Genomic DNA, 22,418 nt, shown 5'->3' with positions numbered 1-22,418 from the left:
TTATATAAACACGTAGCGAAAGAGAGTAAAAAAGTGCGAGAGATAATGAGGGGAAAGGGGAAACTTTGTTCAGGCGAACAAAGAGAACGCGATGATGAGGATGCTATGGTAATAAGGTGGATGATTAAGGAGAGTAGCTATCAATGTCCTTGCACTTAGAGAAGGTATATGAGGTCGTATCAAAAACAGAATAAAAGCTAGACGAGATGCGCTGATGATATAGAGAGGATCATAACACTGGGATGGACAGCGAGAATAATCACCACAGGTATTGGAGGAGAAGTAGAGGAAGTAACACTCGCTCGAAAAAGTTTGTAAGTAATAATGCCTTATTCGTTCCACACATAGAAAAATTAATATATATTTTTATCAGAAAATGGAATGCAGATCGGTAATTACGCTTGCCTTTTTATCAAGATTGTTAAAACTCAGCAGAAATGGAATTGGAGGCTACTGGGCTACTTGTTTTGACCATAGCCCAGCTGGGAGGGCTTACAGCCATCCTCTTAGGAGATTAAGCCTGCCATAAACAACATACATTTATATACAGAGAATACAATGTTCAAAGGTTGAAATATCCATGTGTGACCAAATGCTTCTATAATGCCGAGCTTGGGCATTATTGTTTACGCTCAAAATACTCTGAATTTCCGATAAACGAAATTCCAACATCGAGCGTGCGCTCTCCAAATTTTAGGAACTTTTCCAGGGCATACCGCACATCTTCGTTCTCAATTTTTTCGGTCGCAATACTAAAAATAAAGTCAGCAATTAGACATAGTCTCTCTGGAGTACAATGGAGGAAAAGCATTTACCTTAGACCTGTGGAACGCTTCACTCCCGCAAGTGCTGTAGACACTAACGTGGCGTCAACTGCAAAGTGTAGTAATCGACCGAGCATTGTTATAGGGCTTGTTATAGTATGAACTGTTGGTATGTTTGAGTAGGGGGATTGAAAGATGGTGGGAGGGGCGAGTCAGGTCTAAATGCGAGCTATTTAACCCTATTGCCAAGTAGACAACAAGCATGCCAAGTCGGAATAAATGCTGCGCCACCAACAGTAGCGAAATTTTGGTGGAATATAGTTAGCTAGGGGCTATAGAATTGCCATCTCGCTCTTGTTGTGATTCGAACAAAACAGCCACTTTGACACATCCGATTTGTCGCAAAGATGTCACAGGATCCGTTGCTCACTCTTCGAGATGCTAATTTAAACAAGAAGATTATTGATTTTGCTGATTCCACGGGTGCCCCTTCAGATCTCCAATCTTCTACACAAATTCTCCTCGGGGAAACACTCTTTCCACGCAATACCACAACAGCTTACAAAAAATCTGGTGCAAAGGATGAATTTTATACACTGGATTCGCTTGTCTTCCTCGTGCGCCATGGATCTGCGCAAGATTTCTCCGGGTATATGAAAGCGTGTATTGAGACGCGCATCCCTCCTGTTTCCATTATCGACAGAAAAAATATCTTAGATTACTTGACAGGTGTAACGAGCACAAATGCGAATATACTTTTAACGAGTCAACGAGGTAAATCTCTTGTCCCTTTACGGAATTTGCAAATAATTAAGCTCGTGTATTCCAATAGAGAAGAGACCAGTTGATGAAGTTCTGGAAGATCATGATGCGGGCATCAAAAAACCTAAACCGGCAATTATAACCGTATCTAAAGATACGATTGAAGCTGTGAAAAAAATTAACAGTAGAGAGCGCGTACTTGTGAACCGATCTACCATCTTACGAGGGAATAAGGTATATTCAATCACCTATTTTGCTCCCCTTTCCAACCTCATAGTATGTATATAATATTAGTCGTTTCTTCACGTCCAAAAAATTGCTATCGAGAAACTAATAAAGGGCAAACTGCGGCAGCAAAAGGAGGAAAAAGCCCACGGAGATCGAGGAAAGCAGCGACCCTCAAGTCGCTCCACTCCTGCCTCAGAAGATCCAAAGTCTCCCCGAAGAAGGCGTAAGTAGACAAAGCTAGTGGTCTTCTTCCGCACAGGATTCGTTTTTATTTTATTTGTTTATATGCAGAACAACGAACTCCAATCATCATCGTTCCGGCAGCTGCCACCTCACTCGTCACGCTCTACAATGTCAAAGAACTTCTTGAAAACGGAAAGTATGTATAGAGAATTATCCATTTTGGATTTCCTGACCCACCCTTAAATAATCGCATTTTTGAAATCTAGATTTGTCGATTCCCAATCCATCCGCGACTCGGGCGTTAAAAAACAACAACAGGTTCTTGTACAACGAAAATGCAGTGACGGCACCATAGCCAACTACAAAATCGTAGACTCTGTGGAGGGGTTTGCCGTTGACGATTGGGATCGTGTGGTTGCGGTGTTTGTAACGGGGGCAGCATGGCAGTTCCGCAACTGGAAATGGCAGTCGCCGGTGGACATCTTCCATAATGGTGTAGTATAGGTTGATGTTTTTTGGTTTTTCAGATGGTAAATGAACACCTCTACTTTCTTTGTGAAATAGTCAAGGGATTTTTTTGCCAGTGGGCGAATGAGGACCTTAAAGATGTCGCCAAGAACTGGAATGTTACCACGCTCAAGGTTAGTCCATTGAGACCTACTTTGCCCCGTCTCATCCATGTATAATGAAATTTCTGTCTCTAGATCCACAGGTACAAGCGCCATCTGGACAAAGCCCTGATATCGTACTTTTGGGATGTTTTGGACCAGTACACAGCTCAGCGAAATCGTTGATACCATCGGGCTACTTTCACGCTGGTATAAAATTTGGTGTATTTTGTGAATTTATACTTTTTTATATATATTTTCTGCTGTTTATAATTGCAAAAGTTTTCGCATTGAATAGATATTATTTGTTAAAGTCAGAAGCAAGGAGTAAAGAAAATAATGGTTCGTCTCTTTATTTTTATACTATACAAAAAAAAAGTAAAAAATATGAGAAAGCTTGAAAAAAAAAAGCAGTAAAAGATACAAATAAAGAAAAGAAAATTTTCCTTAGCAACTCATCACGGAAAATAATTATAAAAAAAAAACCGTAAAAAAAATCCCAATCGAATAAAGTATATGGCATCCAAATATAACAACAGATTAGAGAGAAAGAGAATTCAGAAGATAACAAAGTCTTCACTTAGACCAATCAGTTTTATAAATAAATAGGGCTATAAAGAGAATTGGATCAAGATTTAACTCTTGAGCTTTTTCGGTGAGCTGGGGGATTTTATCTGCTGCCGCATTAACGGCTCCATCAGTGAGAAATCATGATCTTCATCTTCTTCCGGTCGGGGCCGCTTGTCTAGGCGTATTGGCATTTCGGACTCCTTGGTCTGACTTGGAGTTATCTCTCCCGTCTCCTCTATTTCCTCCCTTGATGCACTTGTTGCAGTGTCAGCTTTTGGATCTTCTGCTTCTTCATCCGAGTCAATTTTCTGGTGTGCAACAGCCTCATCTTTTGACTCTTGTTCTGCTTCGCCGTTCTGAGTCGTCGAAGGGACAGAGTTACACTCAGTGGAAGTCAACTCTCCTAGAGCTGCGGGTATCAACGAGGTCTCAGCTTTGCTAACGTTTTCTTCTGACACATCTCCTGTTGCTTCTTCTACACGTGTTGCGGGCGCCGTTTCATGCTCATTCCCGTTGGCTACAGGGCCGGAATTCTCGGTTTCTTCCTGATCCATCTTGGTAGAATTCCATTCTTGCGGGCGAGATGGAGTTTGCTCGATCGCATGTTGCTGCATACTTCCCTCGTAGGGTATTGTTTGATTCTGCTCGTGTTGCTGCATCAATTGGCTAAACGTGTCGATGTAGTCAATGCGTTTGAAGGCCTCTCCGAATGAATGTGAAAGATAATCGATCAAACTTTTAATATTCTCCTATTGGATAAGATTGGGAACATTAGAGTCCATGTAAAACAGGACTGAGTGGCAAGCACATATAAGATAGTTTACCCTACGAATAAACTCAAAAAGCTCTAAGCAAGCAGAGTTCATTAGATTGTTACGATTCCCCGTCGCTACAAAGGATTCAACGATGGGTTCTAGTAGGTTGTTTTTCTTTAGATGCCTGTTGTAAAAGTCGTCTGTCATGCCAACACATGTACGGAAGACTCTTAATGCGGCTAGAGACCAAAAGACGTATGAATTCATGTTGCAACTGGGGCATGCAAATAGCAAGTACTTACAAAGTTTCAGATGCTTTTCCCGACACCGAAACAGGTGGGCAACTTTGATGAGAATGTTAGACGAGAGAACAAAGTATTTGCTGCGAAATGTGTGATGGCGTATCATGAAAGAGAGCAGCTCGCAATTATGGAATACAAGCGTGGATTGCTCTCGATCAAGTTTGAGTACTCCGGGGTGGCCATCCTGGGATGGTTGTACATTCGTCAAGTTCATTAAAGGAAAGAATAAGTGGGGAGCGTAACGATCGTAGAATAGTGTTAGAAAATCGTCTGTTTCCGGGTCGTGCTTCGGATTTAGCATCGCCTATTAGTATCCAAAAAGATTAGCATACATGAAAATTAAACGCTTGTTTCTTCTTCACCCTATACGGACCTCGTTCGGGGGATTCAAGCCATTCTCCCCAAACCCAGCCGCAGTATCCAACAGTACGCGAATTACTTCAGCATATTGTACTTTAATGCCGAGATCAGGATCACCAAGGAAGCGCTGGATTATGGTCTCAACAAGGGGCTTCTTTTCCTGCCGGGTCTGCGCAAGGATATAGGAACGAACAAGGTTTGGATCTTGCTCGAGGACCGAAGCAAGTATCTCAAGGCCAGCCATTTTTACTGCTGGCTCCGGGTCAGGGAGCGCATAGTCGAATATGCTGAAAAGCCCATGTTGACTTAGTGACCTATAAAGATTTTAGATGGAGATTTAGTAAGCCCATCGGAGGCGATCTCCTTCAAGTTACGCATCCTATCTACATACCGATAGAGGCATGTTCGATTCGGAATGTTCAAAGTTTTAGCAATCCCACAAAACTGCTGCAAAAAGAGCACTACATCCCGCTTTCTATCTCTCTCCTCTGTGGAATTGTTGATGATCGCAAATAATTCTTTCAGGAATTCATGGTTTTGCTTCAGGTGTTGGACGATATCTACGTGATTACAGAATATGATTGAACTAATGATGGAGAAGGTAGGATCATCCAGCGTCCGTGCAAGCACCACGTCTTTTAGATATTGCAGACGAAATGTTTGGTGGATCTTAGCCTCAACTAACTTGTCCTTTATGGTTACAACCTAGGTTATATAACAAGCAGACGAGCATTAATTCCGAGCGTTGATTTGTTCTTCCTAAGAATAACAACTAGTACCTGCTTAAACTTAGAATTCTTACTTAAAAATTCTCTATGGTTTGCCTTTAAATGGGGGAAGTCAGGATCATCTAATGGCAATTATGGAGGTTACTCAACAGGTAAAAAACAAGTGGCCTGTTTAGACAGCATTGCATTGGTCTACTCACATTCCAATATCCCTACAACACCCATAATAACATCATCTTGGGCAATATTCTCGATAATAGTAACATCATTTAGACAAACTAAAAAAAAATATTAATACGTGAAAAAATTCACGACTCGAAGCCCTCTAATCAACTTACTTATATTCTTCATGATATTGCAAAGTGTATGCAAGTCCGAAAGACTCTCCAGGTCCTCGCATATTTCAAGAAATGGGAGCAATTTACTTATGTAGTTCTAATTCCAAAAAAAAATTGTCAACTAAACAATCGTAAAAAAAAGGTTGCAGTATTTACCTCATTAATAATTGTGGTTACCAGCTTATCGCGCTGGTATAGACTCCGGCCTGCTTCTCTTACCGCCGCTTCAATCTCAGAGAGATTTGATAGCTCGGGATCGGGTAGTCGTAATGGGGAAATAGCAGGTGAATTACGTGGACTCTCAGGAAGTGTATCTCCTGATATGTAGCCTAGTTAAAGATAACGGAGTAGTCATTATAAGGAGGATGATCTGTGAGGATAGACAATTTGTATGTACCTTGTGAGCTTAGAGAAACAGCAGCACGCACTGCCTCGTAAATACGATTCCATATTTCTGCGCATCCCTCTGCTTCTTGAAAGCTAAGTGCCAAGTCAGTCCCATCGTCTTCTGTCCATACGATAAGGCTCTCTGTAATATAAAGAGATTAGTAAGAAAATGGAATTGCGAAAGAAATCATTAAAAAATATAAAAATAAACAAGAGAGTGTGTGGGCACCTTGCTGTTTCTGGTATGTGTCTTCTCTCTTTATTACTTTAGTGTGCAATAAAACAGAATCGTCTTCTTCTGACCGCACTAGTATCACGCCATCTTCACCTAACTAAAATGCCAAGAAAAGCATTATAACTTATTCACATTAAAATTTGGCCACATATGTAATAAGTCAAATGATCCAATTACCTCGATGTAAACACATTGGCCTGTCCCCTTATCTATCCACTGATTATCTTCACTCAATTGATAGACTTTAACCCTTCTTGGACCGGTTTCAGTGGCCATGGGAACTCAATCTCTGGCAGGCAGTCAATAATGGGTATCCAAGTACAAGATGGCGCTGGTGGACGCCAATAGATCGCAAGAAAACAGGAAAGTAAGTGCGGAGAAAAAGAGAGTAAAATATAGAGCAGGAAAGAGGGTAGAGTACGAAAAGCGTAATACGATCCGATCAATTAATTGGTAGATCGACAAGGACTATAATAAAGCTTTTTATGTGATCTAATCGATGGATCTGATATTCAGCGTATAATCGTCAAACATGAATACCTGGATGATCGCGATTCTCTCAAACATAAATGTTAATCTTTATGGATGGTTAAGATCTAACATATTATGTGGTATACAGCAAAAACCAGTGGCAACGTCACCAAGTGTCACATGTGTTCGTACATTGTTGAGGGCGGGTTGTATTGAAATGAATGCAATTTGCGGAGAGGTTCCACGTATAGAACCTTATATTAAACATCAACATGGAGTTTATCATTGATCGATCCGTCGGCAAATCCTATAGAAAACTTTCACCCAATAGATACACAGAAGTTGTAAGTCAGTAGAGTCGTATTTAAAATGCGTGCTTCAGGGCGCGGTTGAGCCTATTTACTTTCTAGGGTATAAAAAAATGCTAAATTAACAATTGCTTAGTGGCCAATATGATTACATCAGAGTATAATTCGTGAATAACGACAGAGAAATAAAGCCAGCAGCATACTCCAACTCTCTTTTCCGACTATTGGCCGATCATTCACTCAAGTCCTAGATGCCAAAGAAAGCCAGATAGGTTCAAATTAACTCTCGACGGGAGAATTTGAATCACGCTGGGGATATTGTGCCTGATTCGAATATGTTTACGGATAGATTCGAACCACTATATTTGTCAACTTTTAATAGAGCTTGGCGAGATATGAAGGCAGTTCTCCCGTTTGTGGGGGAGGGGGTGCCTTAGAAGTAGAGCTCGTATCTCAAGATAAGCATCTATCTGGACCATTTAAAACTCTATCAAATTGAGGCTGCAGGCTGGAAAACATTTTCGACAGATATATCTATGAGCTGTCAAGCATTTTATTTCCAAACAAAAAAGAATAAAATAAAATAAGAGAAAAATTAGAACATGAAATATTTATCGTATAAAATGCTACGGTAATTCTCATTTCTTTTTAATCTTTTTCTGTTTAGATCCCTCGAAACCGGGCCGTAATTTCTGGATGCACATTGCAATGAAAAAAATAATTCCATGGTTAAATATTGTAAAATTAAGTGTTTCACTGGTCTTGTTTACCTTTTTTCCCTTGTTTTTCTTAGCTTCAATCCGCTCCTGGATATTCTTTTGCCGTCTTTCCTGGCGGGCCGCTTGGCTCTTGATTACAGTTTCAGCGCGCTCTTTCCACTGTTTCTCGCTCTTTTTCTTCTTTTGTTCTTCACGCTTGATCGTCTTCTTTAACAACTTAGGATCATCTTTTATTTTCTCTCCGGACGCCATGGCCATTGCCTTCTTCCACGCTTCCTTCTCAATCACCTCTTCAGCCTAAATGAACAATCAAGATCCAGAATTCAATAATTTTCGCACTTCTGCCGAAGAGAAGAGTATATACTCACCTTATTTTTATCTACATTTTTCAGTTTCTCTAGTTTCTCTCTATGTGCCTCCACCTAGTAAATAGGAAAATAAAAATTAGCTGGAGTAAAATTAAACTGTGCTAATAGAATAAATTACTTGTTTAAGCGCCGTCTTTGCGTCCTTTGGTCCTTTCTTCTTCTTAGCTGTCTCATTCAACTCAATTCTGCTGAATCGCACTTCGCCATCCTCCTTGATAGAATCAGCACGAGGGAGGTTATCCTCTTTGGCTGAAGCAGTGGATGATGCGGTGGAGGGTACAATCTCTTCTGAGGCCTTTCCACTCGATGTTGTTTGGTTCTTCTTCCGTTTCGCTTGTTTCCGCTTCAACCTACTCTGCAAAATAGCTTCCCGGCTCTTCGAAGTATCTGCATTACGTGTCGCACGCAATTGCGAGATACGTGCATGCAGCCGAGCCTTAAGATCGTTTATTGAGGCATTCTGCATTGGGGTAAATGATTCTGCCATTTCAATATCTCCTTCCGGTTGGTCCTCCTCTGCATCTTCCCATTTTTCTTCTTCGTCGCTGTCGCTCTCGTCTTTTTCGTTATTATCCTCATTGTCATTTTCTATTTCTTCATTTGCCTTCGTCAATTCGCTATCTGCTTTCTCCTGTTGTAACTGCTCGATACTCTTATTATTCTCTGGATCAAGTTTCGCTTTTTTTGCCTTTTTTGATGCCTCCTTTATTTCTTGTTTAGGGGCATTTTTACGCTTATTTTTGAGATATTTGGGATTGAGGCGTTCTTCGGGATTCTCAGGAGGTAGATAAAAGCGGGCAGGGATGAGCTTGAGGAGCGATTCAAATGCTTCATGGTGTGATTTTAGACGATTCTAGAGTGCAATTATTAAATCAGTATTCATGAGAGAGGATGGACATTATTGAAGGTCTGTTACTTCAAAGAATAAAATGCCTACCTCTAAACCATCTAGGGCGTACTCGGTGCTTGCCATAGTGGGGACCGAATCTTATTCAATATACGAGGGCAGAGAAGCGATCTGAGTAACAAAGAAGATGAAGGACAAGTGTAAACAAGTGAATGCAGCTACTGCGGAGGGCTAGGACTGCGAATTCGCAGGAAGGAAAAATTTGGAAATATTTTCATGAAAAGCTGGTCCAAACCATTTGATCTTTTATATTTGTTGGATTGATCCCTTCGACCCTCCCGTACATTAATCTCCTCTCTTCATTTATTGTCCTTTTGCTCTTATATCATTTTTAATATTAATCAAATAAACAGACAATTAATTGTTAGGGATGGATCCGTCACGCTCGCAGTCTCCTGAAGAACCCGAGCATCACGGAAGCACTCGCCGGCATCCTCTTACCGCAGCTGAGAAGCAAAGAAAACAGCTCGAACTCCTTCTCAAACGTCCTGAAAAACCCATTGTTATTCCCGAGCGGCCCAAGGAGAAAACTATCAAGCCACCGAAAGATTTTGTGCGCAATGTGCCCGGTTCAAGTGCAGGAGCAGGTAGTGGAGAGTTCCATGTATACCGCGCAAATAGACGGCGAGAGTTCACTCGAGTAAAATTAATGGAAGAGGAGGCGAAAAAGGTATGGTTTACATATGTCAACCTGATTAAGGTATGTTAAGTTTACTATCTGCGTATGTATGTTATAGGAAAAGGATCAAAAGGAATTTCAGGAGAAACTTGAACGCATGCAAAAAGAAGCGGAAGAAAGAACTGCTAAAAAGAGAGCAAAGCGACAAAAAAGAAAGGCAAAGCAGCAAAACAAGAAGCAAAAAAAGGAAAACGATGCTACAGCGGATGGTGAACTTAGAATTGAGGATGAGGATGGGGACGAGGACGAGGATGGAAGCGGAGAAGATGAGATGCCGAAAGGGGATGAGACAGGGAGTGTGCAAGAGAAAAAGGAGGACATAAAACTAAACAATAACCATGAGGCAGCATAACCGTCTAATGAGAATCCTCTTGTTTATATCACACCTCGTCTTTTTTTACTATAGATTTAAGGTATATTGTATTGCTTACACGTTTTTCTCGACCTCTTCTATCCTTTGTTTTTGTATTTAAATGATTAATATATCTTATAAATGAACATTCGAATTCTTAACATTCATCAACAAGTCGTACACTTACAAAGTAAATAAAGTTAATAAATAATGCAAATCAAATTTAATAACCTGAGAGCGCAAAGGCGAGCTTACACAAAGATCGAAATATGTGACAAAATATGGGGGAAGGGGAGGAAGCAATGGCGACTCTACGCCGCAAATGCTTATTGATTGTACTAAAAATCGGGGAGATCAATTCTCGGTTTGCTACCCATGTAGTGTAGATCTCTCATATCCTAGTTGGTACGCATTGTACGGGACACTGCAAGGAGGATAAAGCTCTTGATGAGTGGTCGATGAGTTTGCCCCCAGCGTTGAAGGGATAAAGTATGGTTGGGACGATGAAGTGGAAGGAGACGAAACCGAAGGCGAAATTGATGAAGAACCCGAGGCTGGAGATGGCGACGAAGATGGCGACGAAGGCGACGGCGCAGAGGCTAGGTACGGATGGTAATTGTATTGGCGTCTCGTCCTGTCTGCCTTGGGTTGTTTTTCGCCACTACCGTTTTTTGCTGCGTAATTAATCCTCCATACGCCTCCCTTCCCATTCTCGCAAGCCGGCCGGGATTCTCGCACAAACATCCGCTTCATAGTCAAGTTGTGCCTAATCGAATTTTTCCATGTGCATTGTGCGGTTCTAAAGTAGGGATAGTGAGTGAGGAACCATGTGTAGATCTCGGATACGGAGAGATGCTGGTGCGGGCTCGATTCAATAGCTTGCTGGATAAGCGCAGCGTAAGACTGTGAAGGCCGACCCACATGTAGCGGCATGGCTGGTTTCAGTGTTGGCGCTGAAATGGAGGCGAAGTTAGCCCGTGGCTTCGTTAGTCCGGGATGATATGGCGTGGTGCTAGAAGGTGTTGGTGCGGAGGAATGGAGGTCAATTTGCAAGGATGATCCCGAGAGAAGATGAGATGGAGTAGAAGGAGGCGTGAAGAGGTAATTCTCTTCCGAGGAGGTAGAGCCAATGCTAGTGGTCGGAATGTAGAGAGCATGCATTGCTTCTTTGCATTCATTTCTTGGGATATTCATAGGTTTATATTGTGAGGTACTCAAGTCGGAACGTTGCCATTGCTGGTGAGTGTAGGCAAGGGGGGTAGGGGAAGAAGGGAAGCCCCCATAGTCATAAGGCTTGACCCCAGAAAGGGAGCCGTATTCTTGCTCTCCTCGAAACAGCATGAGTATTGAAGAAATCGGTAGGAATAGAGCTTTCCGAGGGTATTGCAAGTGCCAGGGGAATAAATCCAGCGGAAGGATATCGGCTCCTTCAAAAGAAACAAAACAGCGGAAGAGAGTAAGGAGAAAGGCAGAGCGGAGGGAGGCGGATACCGGCTGCATTTTATGTGTGTTTATACACTAGCGCCAGATCGACTTTTACACAACATTGAAGGGAGTTTCCACAAGGTTTATGCTGTGTGCCAAACCCTGCCCGCTTTCCAGTGCATTGTGGAGGAGCAAATGAGATGGCGGCGGGATAATCTTCTCGAATCAGTAGGGCACGCGCGTTCAAGTGCTGTACTAGAGCACGCGGGAAAATCTCTACCAACAACAAATGCGGGGAAAACAAGGTTTTGACAAGATAGCCCATAAGCCAAGCCTACCATCTCCCAACAGCCATAGCCTGGAAGCGATCCGTGGCGAGGCCACCGTATGCTTATGCATCAGTTTTTGTCCCCAGCTCTTCCACTTTCCTAAAAGCATCGCTAGCATCTACCGAAAAGCCTTCCCAAAAAAAAACCCACCGGTATAGAAAATGACTCATTACGGCTTAACAGGATCGTTGACCGGCAGTAGTGGCAGGCATGTAATATAATAAAGCTACAGCCGGTAGAAAAACATCTCGCATCTCGCAAGTTGCGCCTTGAGGAAAATAGGAAGCTCACCTTGGGCCCGCATCACGTCATCCCAAAAAAATAGGTTAGCCACCGCCACTGACTGCATTGCGTTATATTGTTGGCGCGAGGATAAATTAGTGTTAGCCTAATTCGTGATTCATCTAACGTTAGGATGTGACCAATGGTGGCCCGGCCCAGCCCGCCGGGCGGGATAATATACCAGAAAGAAAGGTCAGACGACTAGCAGAGAATTCCGGAATTTTCAAGCCTTTCCCGCAGTGCAACAAAGCGGTTCATTTCCCCAATTCCTTGGTCACTGCAGGGTGCCGTCTCACTATCTTCTCGGTCGCTCCCCTGTTTTGGCTTATCTTGTTATTCGACACGGGCGATAGGTTAGCTTGATCTAAAGGTATTGCGGTACCCGTCAAAGCCGACATCTAATCTATGTCTTCTCTACATGGACTTGTGAATTCAAGCTGAAGCTCTCTGATTGAAACCTTGTGGCTATATCTCGACGCATCCTCTATCGGCGCTTATTCGAATTAAAATTAAAGCCCTATATATGCCAATCAGAGTAATGAACAGGGTGCGCTATGGAAGCTTAAAGTCATTTTCGTGATATGGCTGTGGTCAGGTGTTGTGATGCTATTATTTATTTTTGCAGTAGTAAGTAAAGTAGATTGCAAATGCTAATTCAAGAAAAATGACAAGCTTGGAATGGATAGCTGAATTTATAAAATAAAAACAGAAGATAAGATAATACAGGGTTATCTTTAAATAATAATTTTATTCAAAGTATGATATGATAAAAAAGTCTAATATCCACTGTTATAGCTGGAGCCCTCGCTCTTGCCAGATTCGCCTGTCTCTTCCTCACAGTCCTCCTCACCTCCCTCGGATTCTGACCCACTCTTGCTTGGCTCCTCTTCCTCCTCACAGTCTTCTTCTTCGCTACCGCCCGAGGGTGTTTCTGTCTTGCTTCCCTCGGAGGACTCCTCTTCCTCACAGTCTTCCTCGGACTCGGTGGATCCTTCGTTTGAGGATTCCTCTTCCTCGCAGTCCTCTTCAGATTCTTCGCTTGATCCGCTCTTGTTCTCTTCTTTGCCCATTTCCTCCTTATTCATTTCTTCTTTCATTCCCTTTTCGCCTTCCTCCTTCTTTTCCTCCTTCATTCCCTCGTTCATTCCTTTTTCCTCCTCCTTCTTTTCTTCGTTCATTTCCTTGTTCATCTCTTCTTTCTTATTTCCTTCCTCCTTACGAGACTCTTCCTGCTTCTTCTCCTCTTCCTTGCGCGACTCTTCCTGCTTGCTCTCCTCCTTACGAGACTCCTCCTGATTGGATTCCTCCTCTCGGCTCTCCTCTTTGCGGACTTCCTCTCGCCCTTTGTCGTTTCGACCACGGCCATTGTTGTTGTTATTGTTATTGTTGTTATTGTTGTTATTGTTGTTATTGTTGATGTTAACGTTCTCGTTGCGATTAACATTCACGTTCTCGTTGCGGTTACCGTTGCCGCATTGAACACAGCGACCTTTACCAAGAAGGGTTTTGATGAGCCCCAAGGTGCGGCGCTGGTTCCGCGGGCAGCACACTCGACGATGTTTGAGAAGACCCAAGCCAAGTGTACGCTCAGAAAGGTCGACAGTGTGCGGAACTTCGGCTCTGGCAACATCGAGGTCGGGCGAAAGCATTGGCAGCCCTTGTACTGCCGAGGAGGCGATGAGGAGTGTTAGTGCAACGGATACAAATTTCATGGCTATTCTGTGCTGAATGCTCCCTAAGAAGATGAGGGGGGATAAAGAATGGATATGCGGTGGTTGTGTATTGACAAAGGGTAGTGCGATATGTGTGCGAACGATCCCGCGTTCAGACTTGTAGGAAATGAAGGGAGGATAAAGTCGAAAGCAATCTAAGGACAAGAGAAAAACGAGTGTAAACAAGAGGGGAAGAAAAAAAGAGGAAGCGGGAGGAAGAGAAATAAAAGCCGAGAAAGTTTTTTTATTTTCCAATGCATGGTTACTCTATATCCATCTTGATTTTCCAATAATCCTTTAGGTTTTGGTATGTACTCCTTTTTCGCTCTCCTTTTATTGAACGGGTCCCCCAAGATTGTGTGGCCCTCACCCCCCCTTGGTCTCGGTCGGGTTTTATTTTTGTTTTATTTTGCTTTTTCGCCCATCACTTGGCATTCATAGGCTGACCCATTCCATTTTTTATTTTCAATGTTTAGTCCAGCCTAAATGGAATTTCTCGGAGAGCTGGTTGGGAGTCGGGTCTGAAATCAATATCCATGTCGCCAAATTTTGGCCACAAACCCGTCCGTGCCATGGGGCAAATCGTGGAAACTCTCCCGGCCCATTGGAGCCTATTCAAAACCCGTGGTGGAAATCCCGGTAAAACAAAAAACATAGTAGTCAAGAAAGGGTAAGGCGTCGGATTGATTTCTTAATCTTCGAATTCAAGAGATATTTTTGAGTCGAAAACAAGACTATTAGTAAAGAGGAAATTTGTATACACGTCTATCCATAGATATATACTAAATAAAGAATTCATGGAATTATCTAGCGCCTTGTGTCCACACCCAACTTGTTCCACACCCAGCGCCTACTCCCGCCACATTCTCGACCCCATCTATGAGTCGTGGCTCAAGGACGTTGCAGCGGTCTCGAGTCGCGCAATTACCATGCTCGTTCCATCCCCATGTCAATAGTTTTTTGTCACTGGTCACTGCCAGAGTGTGCTCGGATCCACAGGCAATGCGTGAGATGTTGGTAAGAGAAATCTGCTGCGGTAGATACGCAATAGACATGGGCTCTGAATACCAGCCATCAGCCGATGTGCCAATTTCATTAGGGCCACGAATGCCCAGCTGGCCGTGGTCATTACGGCCCCACGCATAGACACCACCATCCTCGCATAGCACCACGGTATGATTCCAGCCACAAGAGAGTTGCACGACTTTTGTAGGCAGAGAAACAATCATTGGCTTTGAGGTGCTTATCAAATCTTTCGGATCCGCGCGCCCCAGCTGACCATGCTTGTTTAAACCCATAGTCCAGACGCGGCCTTGGTCATCGAGAATGGCAGTAAAATAAAGGCCACAAGCAATCGCCACAGCACGGGCATCTATTTGCACGGGTTCAGGTCGCCATCGCGTGCTCTTTTTGGCATTGGATTTGTTCGTATATGTCTCCTTTGAGTTGCTTAGGGCTCCATGCCGCTCACTACCCCACCCCCACAATGACCCGTCTCGAGTCAGCGCAACTACATGTCTTAGACCACAACGTATATCCACTACGTCTCTCAGAGCCTCTATTAACGCTGGTTTTGATGATTTCACTACTTGGCCTAGTCCTAGTTCCCCGGATGAACCTTTCCCCATCGCATAAACCAGTCCATCTTGCTCAGTTATTACAAAAGTTGTTGTCCATCCACAACATACCGTCTTTACTCGAGTTGAACCGGGAATTGTAGAGGGCCGAAAGGATGTCCAGCCTTCATCTTCCGAACTAGAAGCGCTGGACTGTCCATCGGAGTTAAGTCCAGACAGCCATAATTCGCCAGAAGAAGTAACAAGTGCAGCGTGGTTTCCTCCTCCGGTGACGAACTGTGGAGGTGTATGAGAAGGAAGTGGGTGTGTGAAAAGACAGGGTGCAAAAAATGATATATCGTCTTCGTGACCGACTCCTAATTGACCATTTCCGTTTGAACCGCAAGCAAAAAGGGTCATAATTTTTATGGAAAAAAGGAGATAAATGAAGGAAAACGCGCCACAAGTACAATTTTAAAAAGAAATTCTTATTCCTAACATTAAATTATCAGAAATGTCGGATACAGATACATCAATTGCGTCGAATTCAGTAAAGATCATAACTCTTCCCCTCCCCCCAAAGAATCGGGCTGCTCCTGAATTACCCCAAATTCACACTAAAGATTCCACCATTCAACCATTGATCAAGAGTGATCGGCTACCCTTAAATGATCCTACGCATGTTCAGGCGAAACAATCTACTAGCACTATCCGACTAACAACGGAGGAGAAACTCTACCTGATGCAGCGATGTAAACCTCTTTCTAAATACTCTGTGGCATTTAATCGAGACACAAGGTAATTGCAGAAAAATTATTTGGAGAGCTTCTATTTTCATTAAACATTTGTCATACCGGCTCAGCTGTCCACCGCCAAAATCAGCACAGGGCATACCAGACGATTCAATAGTTAATATGCAAACCGACGCAGATGAGAAGGAGGAAGTCGACAGTTATATGCGGGAACTTTCCTTTATGATGTCTGATCTTGTAATGGGGGAATCTCTAATCGCCAAGGGATATATGCCTTATTGCCAATAGTTTGGGCTACAATCACTCCTAATAATTCTATATTCAATGTATATATTCCCTATTCCATATTGTCTCTTATATAACTATGCGTGTCTCTTTTTTGTGCTTCATACCTTTCATTTATACAAATTATTATATTTTATTTGTACAAAATTCTTTATAATAAGCATACTAGGAAAATGCTCATTTGGGTTTGTTCTGCTGTAAGAGTGAACTCTGAAATAGCATGCCATCCCATTCCGTTGCCATTTTTCGTATTCGTGTCTGTTCTGCTCGAGACACTGGACGCTCTATAACCTCTCCAGAACCTTTGATCAACCTAACTTGTTGAAAGAAAGTGTCAATGAATCACGACAGAAATTCTCTTAAATATAATCGATAGACCTCATACGCCCAGAGAGAGGGTCGAATACTTCGCGTACCACTGACATTTCTTTCTCATATTGCTCTTTAGTTTGTGGGGCCATTTGCCTGGATCTTTGTGCTACGGCGGTAGTCGCGTGTATCACGCTCTGACTAGTCGATGTCTCATTGACGGTGGCGGAATTTGATGACAGTTTAGTTGCAAGTAAAGCATTATCAACCGCTGCTGTATCTTTCTGCCCAGGCGAGGATACGAGGGTGATTGGTATTTCGGGTTTATTGTTTTCTCTACGCTTACGCTTATCCTTATCTTTCCGTCTTTTTTTTGTGTCTCTTTTTTCGCTCTTTTTTTCTGGATTTACGGGAACTCCATCTCGTCCGGGATTGTGTCCTAGACCGAGAGGTAGAAGAAGAACTAGAAGAGCAAGTAGAGCAGGAGGAGGAGGAGGAGGAGGAGGAGGAAAATGAAGATGTGGAAAGAGAACGTGAATATCGCCTGCGCTTGTATTTCGAGCGGGAACTATCTTTGCTTCGCTCTCTACTTCTGCCGCGCTCTTTTCTTCTTGGCCTCTCTTTTAATTTTCTTTCCTTTCGTGTTCGGGATCTTCGTCTCTCCATGCCGAAATGTGGAGTTGTTCAAATCTAATTTATCCATCTTGCTGGTGACGTCAAAATAGGTACGTGGCTTATACCATTTCATTTTCTCCTACTGGTAATGTAACTCTTTTCTAGGCTCAAAGGGATTCCCTAGAACATTTCAGAGGATAATTGCCGCTTACTCTAATTTATTCTCATTTTTCGGCTAACTGCATCTCGGCATCGTTGCCTTAGTATTGTGGCAACACGACGATCGTGTTCATCCCTCTCATTACTGCAAGGTGTGATCATTATCCCATTCGATCGTTCTATTAGTATTGCTCCATATTTTATTATGCTCATCAGTCTATCTCTCACAGATCCTCTGCGTAGATTTCTCTGTTGAATTAGGTACTTCACATCACTTCATCGTTAAATTCTACTTTATATGTATTGGCTTTCTTGAGCATAGCTAAAGGCTAATCATTTCAAATTTTCTTGACAACGGTTGCATACTCCAGCAATTCGTTTTGTTATTTTTTGCCACTCTCAAGCATTCCGCATTTAATCCTTACTGACGCCGTATCGTTTCGCGCGTTTCAGCGAACGAATTCTAGTCTCTTCATCGATCCGTATAATACAATAGCAGTGGATCACTTTGACCCGTAATGGTCAATGGCGACCCCAGATCTGTGTCCAGCTCCAATATGGGCACGCATTACCAACATGAAAACTATAATTTACATCATGGGGGAGCTGGCGGAAACGGTGGGGGAAATGTCTCACGTCACCCACCTGTGAAGCGTAATTACAAGGTATTGTATGATCCGGAGATTGACAACAATCCGGCAAAGGGATCGAAGGTCGTGTACAGATTTAATGGGGAGGTTGGACCCGGAGAGAAACCGATACTATTAAGAGATCCCAGAAGAGAGGTGTATGGATATGGTCCGAGTATGTCCCGTGGGAAGCAAATGTATAAATCTGAATTAAAGTTGGTTCGATTTAAGGTGAATTTACGATTGCATTGAGCATCCTGCATATTTCTTTTCTAATCATCCTACAAACCTTTTAAGGTCGATGAGAACACAGTGGTTCCTCGTCCGCAGGTTTCAGTTTTTGTTTCCCATCTCTCCACGTTTGCGACCAAAGCACAAGTGATGACTGTTTTTTCTTCCTTTGGTAAAGTGGAGAAAGTTGAGATTGCGCAATGCCCAACGACAGGGGCAAGTTTGGGATTAGCACGCGTAATATTTGATGCCAAGACTAAATCAGAGGAAGAGGCCGCTCGCGCAGCACGGCGAGCGGTTGAAAGGGGTAATAAACTCATGATTGGAGAGACGGCAATAAAGGTAGAGCTCGATGAAGACGGAAGCAAGCTTTCGGAGGCGATAGAGGCACTCAATCGGGCTGCTGAGATGGAAGCTCCGATTCGTGAAGAGAAGAGGGAAAAGTCTCGAGAAGAATCGACTTCTCATACACAGGATGAAGGGTATATGGATATGGAGATTGATGGACAAAGCACCGATAACGAGAGTCATGAAGATGGTGAAATCAACGACAGCGGAGGTGAAGCAGACTCAAGAGGATGGACAGCTCCCTCAGAGAGTCGGGCCGGCTCTGCACACGTGAACGAGAGTAGTGGTGATAGACGATATTCGCATGATAAGTCTTCCTCTTGGCATAAAAGAGTCAACGGTGGAGAAGAAAGAAAAACTGAGTTGCCATCTACCTCTTCGGATCATTCTTCCTGGCAAAAAAGGAATGGCTTGAATGATCGATCCACTTCGGAGCATCCAGGAAAACAGGAATCGACAACACAAGCTAATAACGCGACGAGTTCCTCCAAGTCACGGTGGCATGGGCAATGGGATCGGCCTGCGAAAAATATTGCAGAGAGTAATAAGGTAAAAATCATAGTTTATTAGCGAAGCATATTCTTTGTTTATTGATTAGTAACCTCTAAATTGCTTTGATTAATTTTCAGCACTCTGATTCCTCCTTAAAGAAGCTACACGCGTGCATTAGAATAGTACGATCATGCATCCCCTTTCGACGAGATACCACTGATCAATTGCGGGTTCATTTCCAAAGCTTTCATCCTGTCGATGTAATTTTCATGTAAAACTAGTGAATATGATTTATGTGATTGTTAATCCTCCCGCTTGTGTTCCACAGATTTTCCATGATAGGGAGCACTGGTATATTATCTTTTCCTCTACCGAACAAGCGCGGCGCTGTTTTACAGCGATGCAGTACAAGCTTTTCCACTCCAAACAGTTGACAATGCATCTTCAGATTGATGGTGATGTAGTAGCGCCTCAAGCCCCCGAGAGACATTCGAAATCTACCTCATTACCCACATCCTCATGTTCTGCTCCAATTGTGTGGGATGAGAAGACACTTATTCAGTTGACGAAACAACAGCTGATCCGCGAGCTTGCGGACATCTTCCTGAACGATTTTAAAACACGAGTGGTTGGCCCATGTATATATGACTTCTTGAATCCAGCACTGCGGAAGCCCAAAGATCTGGGATCAAGCTCAAAGGCCAATTCACAACAAGCTTTGGATGCAAAAGAGGTTGACTCTAAAGAGAGCCAGCCCAACGCTATTGACCAAAAACCGTCGCAGAGCTTAGAGATAAAGCAGGATGAGGAGGGAAAAGTGGATGCTGCTACCGTCTCTGCAGAGCAGTCAACCCAGTCCACTAGTCCACGGATCAAAGTAGAGCGTGAGCCTGAGAACGATGCTCTGGTGAAAAACGAAGTGAGTGATGATGTGAAGAAAAAGCCAACTCCCGAGGATGGAAAACTGCCCTCTAATATTTTCGCGAGCCTTCCACGTTTCAAAAAGCGGCGTACGACGAGTGATACACAACATGAATCTCCGCAGAGAGAGGTTCCCGTCAAGGCGGAGCTTCTTTCACCAGCTGAACTTCGGCACAATTATAAACACCACGAAGATTCGGAGGAGGAGGAGGGACAGATACTCTCTTCGGACGAGATGGAGGCTTCTAATCCATCCCGCTTTGAGGAGCATGCATTCAGCGTGCAAAAGAATGGCCTGGGGGATGACCATTCAACTCTGCACTCCATCGCCAGGGTAGATGGCTCGAGCTTGTCAGCTAGCAAGCGTGAGCGAGAACGCCTCATGGAAATTAAAAAGAGAGAGCGGCGATTGCGTGATTATTTGAGCAGCGAAGACGAGGATGATGGTGATATTGATTTCTTGCGTGAGTTCCGTCTTAAGCAGGCGCGACTTGCCGGGGCTGCTGAAAGAGGGGAATTTGGAGAGTGGATGTATGCAGATGAGGCAGATGATTTTGTGGTGGAGGATGCTTATGATGATGACGATGAGGAGCTTTCTGCGGACGAGAGGCATGCATACCGATATGATGATGGAAGTGGAGCGGAATTACGGCGCAATGTAAACTCAGTTTTAGGGGAGGATGATGAAGATGAAGACTATAATGATGACGACGGTGAGTTTATAATTCGTCCAAAGAAAAAGCGCGGAGCGAAACGAAAGAAGGCCGACAAACTCGAGAAGCAGTCGCGGAGCAAAAAGCGGAAGGTCGGGTCGGCACTTCATGCATCTACAGAGTTTAAGGAGGGCGATGAGGGATTAGTGGATCAATGGGAATACTTCCATGGTGAGGATGGTGACACGTATGAGGAGTGGGTGGGTCGGGAAGATCAGTCCTTGAAACAGAAGAAAAAGAAGACAGTGAAGCGAAAGACGCCGCGCAAGAAAATGTTGGCCGACGCTGCGGCTGACAAGAGTCGGAAGAATAGTGGGCCTCAACTATCTCCAGAAGAACTGTTTGAGGTTACACTACAAGAATTAGAAGCACTTCGAAATATACAAGTAGAAAATGTCCCAGAGTCTGAAGCCGAGGCGAAGGCAGATGCAGAAGTAGCTGATACGTCTACAGAGGATACGATGGTATGGACCATGGATGCTAGCATTTCGCATGCTGTGACAACACCAGACATCGCAGCCTTGATCGGAGACGACGAAGACTACCAGTTCATGAAGCTTGCAATTGACGAGAGAAGCCAACAGACTCCTAATGGTATATCATCAGACCTGAAACACCATACCATCCGCCTTAGTGGTATGATCAATCGTCGCCTTGACTGATCGTTTTTGCATTGATACTAATAAGGATTGTTCTTGTGTCGAATAGAAGATAGCTCGTTTCTGCATCATGGGCACGATGACTCGTCGACTCCCCACAAGACCGGCTCTGCGCGTACAGAGGGCTTTTACCGCGTATCCAACGAGGAAAAAGCCGCCTATCTTGCCAAAAACAAGCCTATTCAAGCCGACAGTGCGACCAATGGCCAAACGGCGCGAGTGTCCTCGCGAATGAATCGTGTGAATAATCGTCGCCAGGTTGCAATGGCAAACGAGTCCGAGCTTATTAAATTCAATCAGCTCAAGACCCGGAAAAAGCAGCTGCGATTCGGCAAGTCACGCATTCACGACTGGGGCTTGTTTGCGATGGAGCCGATCGATGCAAACGACATGGTGATAGAGTACGTTGGGGAGATAGTGCGTTTAAAGGTTGCGGAGCACCGCGAGAAGCTTTATGAAGCAATGGGCATTGGGAGTAGCTACTTGTTTCGCGTCGATGATGAAGTTGTTATCGATGCCACGAAACGGGGCAATATTGCACGATTCATCAACCACAGCTGTGCGGTAAGTTTTCGGCCTTGAATTTCCTCTCTTCATCGACAGGATAACGGGAATTTTCGCGCTGATTACTTATTATAACACTCTACTTAGCCCAATTGTATCGCAAAAATTATCACACTGGAGGGTCAGAAGAAGATTGTTATCTATGCAAAGCGGGACATAGAGGAGAACGAAGAGATCACCTACGACTACAAGTTCCCAATTGAAGATACGAACAACAAGATCCCGTGCTTATGTGGAGCTAAGACATGCCGTGGGACGCTGAACTAATTTCTGTGTGTATATTATCTTTATATTTCCTTTATATATATTTTTTCCTCTTAATTTTTCCTTAAAATTTAAACTGGATTGTTTTTCCACGAAGCCATGTTTACGCTCTATTTTTTTTTCCTTTTCCTTTTTCTTTTTACCTTTTC

General features: G+C 43.4%; 12 protein-coding genes across 12 annotated transcripts; 4 read left to right on the top strand and 8 right to left on the bottom strand.

Annotated features, from left to right (window-relative positions):
* Positions 1–619: 619 nt before the first annotated feature.
* Positions 620–901, bottom strand: VTP21DRAFT_10025 (uncharacterized protein; the record flags this gene model as incomplete). Its single annotated transcript, XM_069389316.1, has 2 exons — positions 620–752; positions 816–901. 2 exons carry the CDS (start codon positions 899–901, stop codon positions 620–622), a joined length of 219 nt encoding a protein of 72 aa, XP_069253751.1.
* Positions 902–1,171: 270 nt separating this feature from the next.
* VTP21DRAFT_10024 (uncharacterized protein) lies at positions 1,172–2,731 on the top strand (the record flags this gene model as incomplete). The annotated part of the gene is made up of 7 exons (XM_069389315.1): positions 1,172–1,538; positions 1,597–1,760; positions 1,821–1,977; positions 2,046–2,133; positions 2,204–2,430; positions 2,502–2,578; positions 2,642–2,731. 7 exons carry the CDS (start codon positions 1,172–1,174, stop codon positions 2,729–2,731), a joined length of 1,170 nt encoding a protein of 389 aa, XP_069253750.1.
* A 449-nt stretch (positions 2,732–3,180) lies between these two features.
* Positions 3,181–6,496, bottom strand: VTP21DRAFT_10023 (uncharacterized protein; the record flags this gene model as incomplete). The annotated part of the gene is made up of 12 exons (XM_069389314.1): positions 3,181–3,864; positions 3,940–4,109; positions 4,173–4,476; positions 4,546–4,846; positions 4,924–5,237; positions 5,312–5,382; positions 5,461–5,538; positions 5,599–5,695; positions 5,755–5,927; positions 5,996–6,127; positions 6,215–6,317; positions 6,398–6,496. 12 exons carry the CDS (start codon positions 6,494–6,496, stop codon positions 3,181–3,183), a joined length of 2,526 nt encoding a protein of 841 aa, XP_069253749.1.
* Positions 6,497–7,637: 1,141 nt separating this feature from the next.
* VTP21DRAFT_10022 (uncharacterized protein) lies at positions 7,638–9,059 on the bottom strand (the record flags this gene model as incomplete). The annotated part of the gene is made up of 5 exons (XM_069389313.1): positions 7,638–7,691; positions 7,770–8,015; positions 8,087–8,140; positions 8,205–8,939; positions 9,024–9,059. 5 exons carry the CDS (start codon positions 9,057–9,059, stop codon positions 7,638–7,640), a joined length of 1,125 nt encoding a protein of 374 aa, XP_069253748.1.
* Positions 9,060–9,363: 304 nt separating this feature from the next.
* On the top strand, positions 9,364–10,024 carry VTP21DRAFT_10021 (uncharacterized protein; the record flags this gene model as incomplete). The annotated part of the gene is made up of 2 exons (XM_069389312.1): positions 9,364–9,663; positions 9,731–10,024. 2 exons carry the CDS (start codon positions 9,364–9,366, stop codon positions 10,022–10,024), a joined length of 594 nt encoding a protein of 197 aa, XP_069253747.1.
* A 369-nt stretch (positions 10,025–10,393) lies between these two features.
* Positions 10,394–11,524, bottom strand: VTP21DRAFT_10020 (uncharacterized protein; the record flags this gene model as incomplete). The annotated part of the gene is made up of 1 exon (XM_069389311.1): positions 10,394–11,524. One exon carries the CDS (start codon positions 11,522–11,524, stop codon positions 10,394–10,396), a length of 1,131 nt encoding a protein of 376 aa, XP_069253746.1.
* A 1-nt stretch (position 11,525) lies between these two features.
* On the bottom strand, positions 11,526–11,887 carry VTP21DRAFT_10019 (uncharacterized protein; the record flags this gene model as incomplete). Its single annotated transcript, XM_069389309.1, has 2 exons — positions 11,526–11,725; positions 11,788–11,887. 2 exons carry the CDS (start codon positions 11,885–11,887, stop codon positions 11,526–11,528), a joined length of 300 nt encoding a protein of 99 aa, XP_069253745.1.
* A 949-nt stretch (positions 11,888–12,836) lies between these two features.
* Positions 12,837–13,772, bottom strand: VTP21DRAFT_10018 (uncharacterized protein; the record flags this gene model as incomplete). The annotated part of the gene is made up of 1 exon (XM_069389308.1): positions 12,837–13,772. The coding sequence occupies one exon, from the start codon at positions 13,770–13,772 to the stop codon at positions 12,837–12,839; it is 936 nt and encodes a 311-aa protein (XP_069253744.1).
* Positions 13,773–14,575: 803 nt separating this feature from the next.
* On the bottom strand, positions 14,576–15,748 carry VTP21DRAFT_10017 (uncharacterized protein; the record flags this gene model as incomplete). The annotated part of the gene is made up of 1 exon (XM_069389307.1): positions 14,576–15,748. The coding sequence occupies one exon, from the start codon at positions 15,746–15,748 to the stop codon at positions 14,576–14,578; it is 1,173 nt and encodes a 390-aa protein (XP_069253743.1).
* Positions 15,749–15,842: 94 nt separating this feature from the next.
* Positions 15,843–16,368, top strand: VTP21DRAFT_10016 (uncharacterized protein; the record flags this gene model as incomplete). Its single annotated transcript, XM_069389306.1, has 2 exons — positions 15,843–16,126; positions 16,191–16,368. The coding sequence occupies 2 exons, from the start codon at positions 15,843–15,845 to the stop codon at positions 16,366–16,368; spliced, it is 462 nt and encodes a 153-aa protein (XP_069253742.1).
* Positions 16,369–16,542: 174 nt separating this feature from the next.
* VTP21DRAFT_10015 (uncharacterized protein) lies at positions 16,543–16,826 on the bottom strand (the record flags this gene model as incomplete). The annotated part of the gene is made up of 2 exons (XM_069389305.1): positions 16,543–16,678; positions 16,744–16,826. 2 exons carry the CDS (start codon positions 16,824–16,826, stop codon positions 16,543–16,545), a joined length of 219 nt encoding a protein of 72 aa, XP_069253741.1.
* A 1,140-nt stretch (positions 16,827–17,966) lies between these two features.
* Positions 17,967–22,272, top strand: VTP21DRAFT_10014 (uncharacterized protein; the record flags this gene model as incomplete). The annotated part of the gene is made up of 6 exons (XM_069389304.1): positions 17,967–18,308; positions 18,375–19,205; positions 19,286–19,408; positions 19,477–21,418; positions 21,491–22,005; positions 22,093–22,272. The coding sequence occupies 6 exons, from the start codon at positions 17,967–17,969 to the stop codon at positions 22,270–22,272; spliced, it is 3,933 nt and encodes a 1,310-aa protein (XP_069253740.1).
* Positions 22,273–22,418: the final 146 nt, after the last annotated feature.

The sequence above is a fragment of the Calcarisporiella thermophila genome, assembly GCF_041956535.1.
Source record: "Calcarisporiella thermophila strain CBS 279.70 unplaced genomic scaffold VTP21scaffold_6, whole genome shotgun sequence".
Taxonomy (NCBI): domain Eukaryota; kingdom Fungi; phylum Calcarisporiellomycota; class Calcarisporiellomycetes; order Calcarisporiellales; family Calcarisporiellaceae; genus Calcarisporiella; species Calcarisporiella thermophila.
This window is presented reverse-complemented; position numbering and strand designations above follow the sequence as displayed.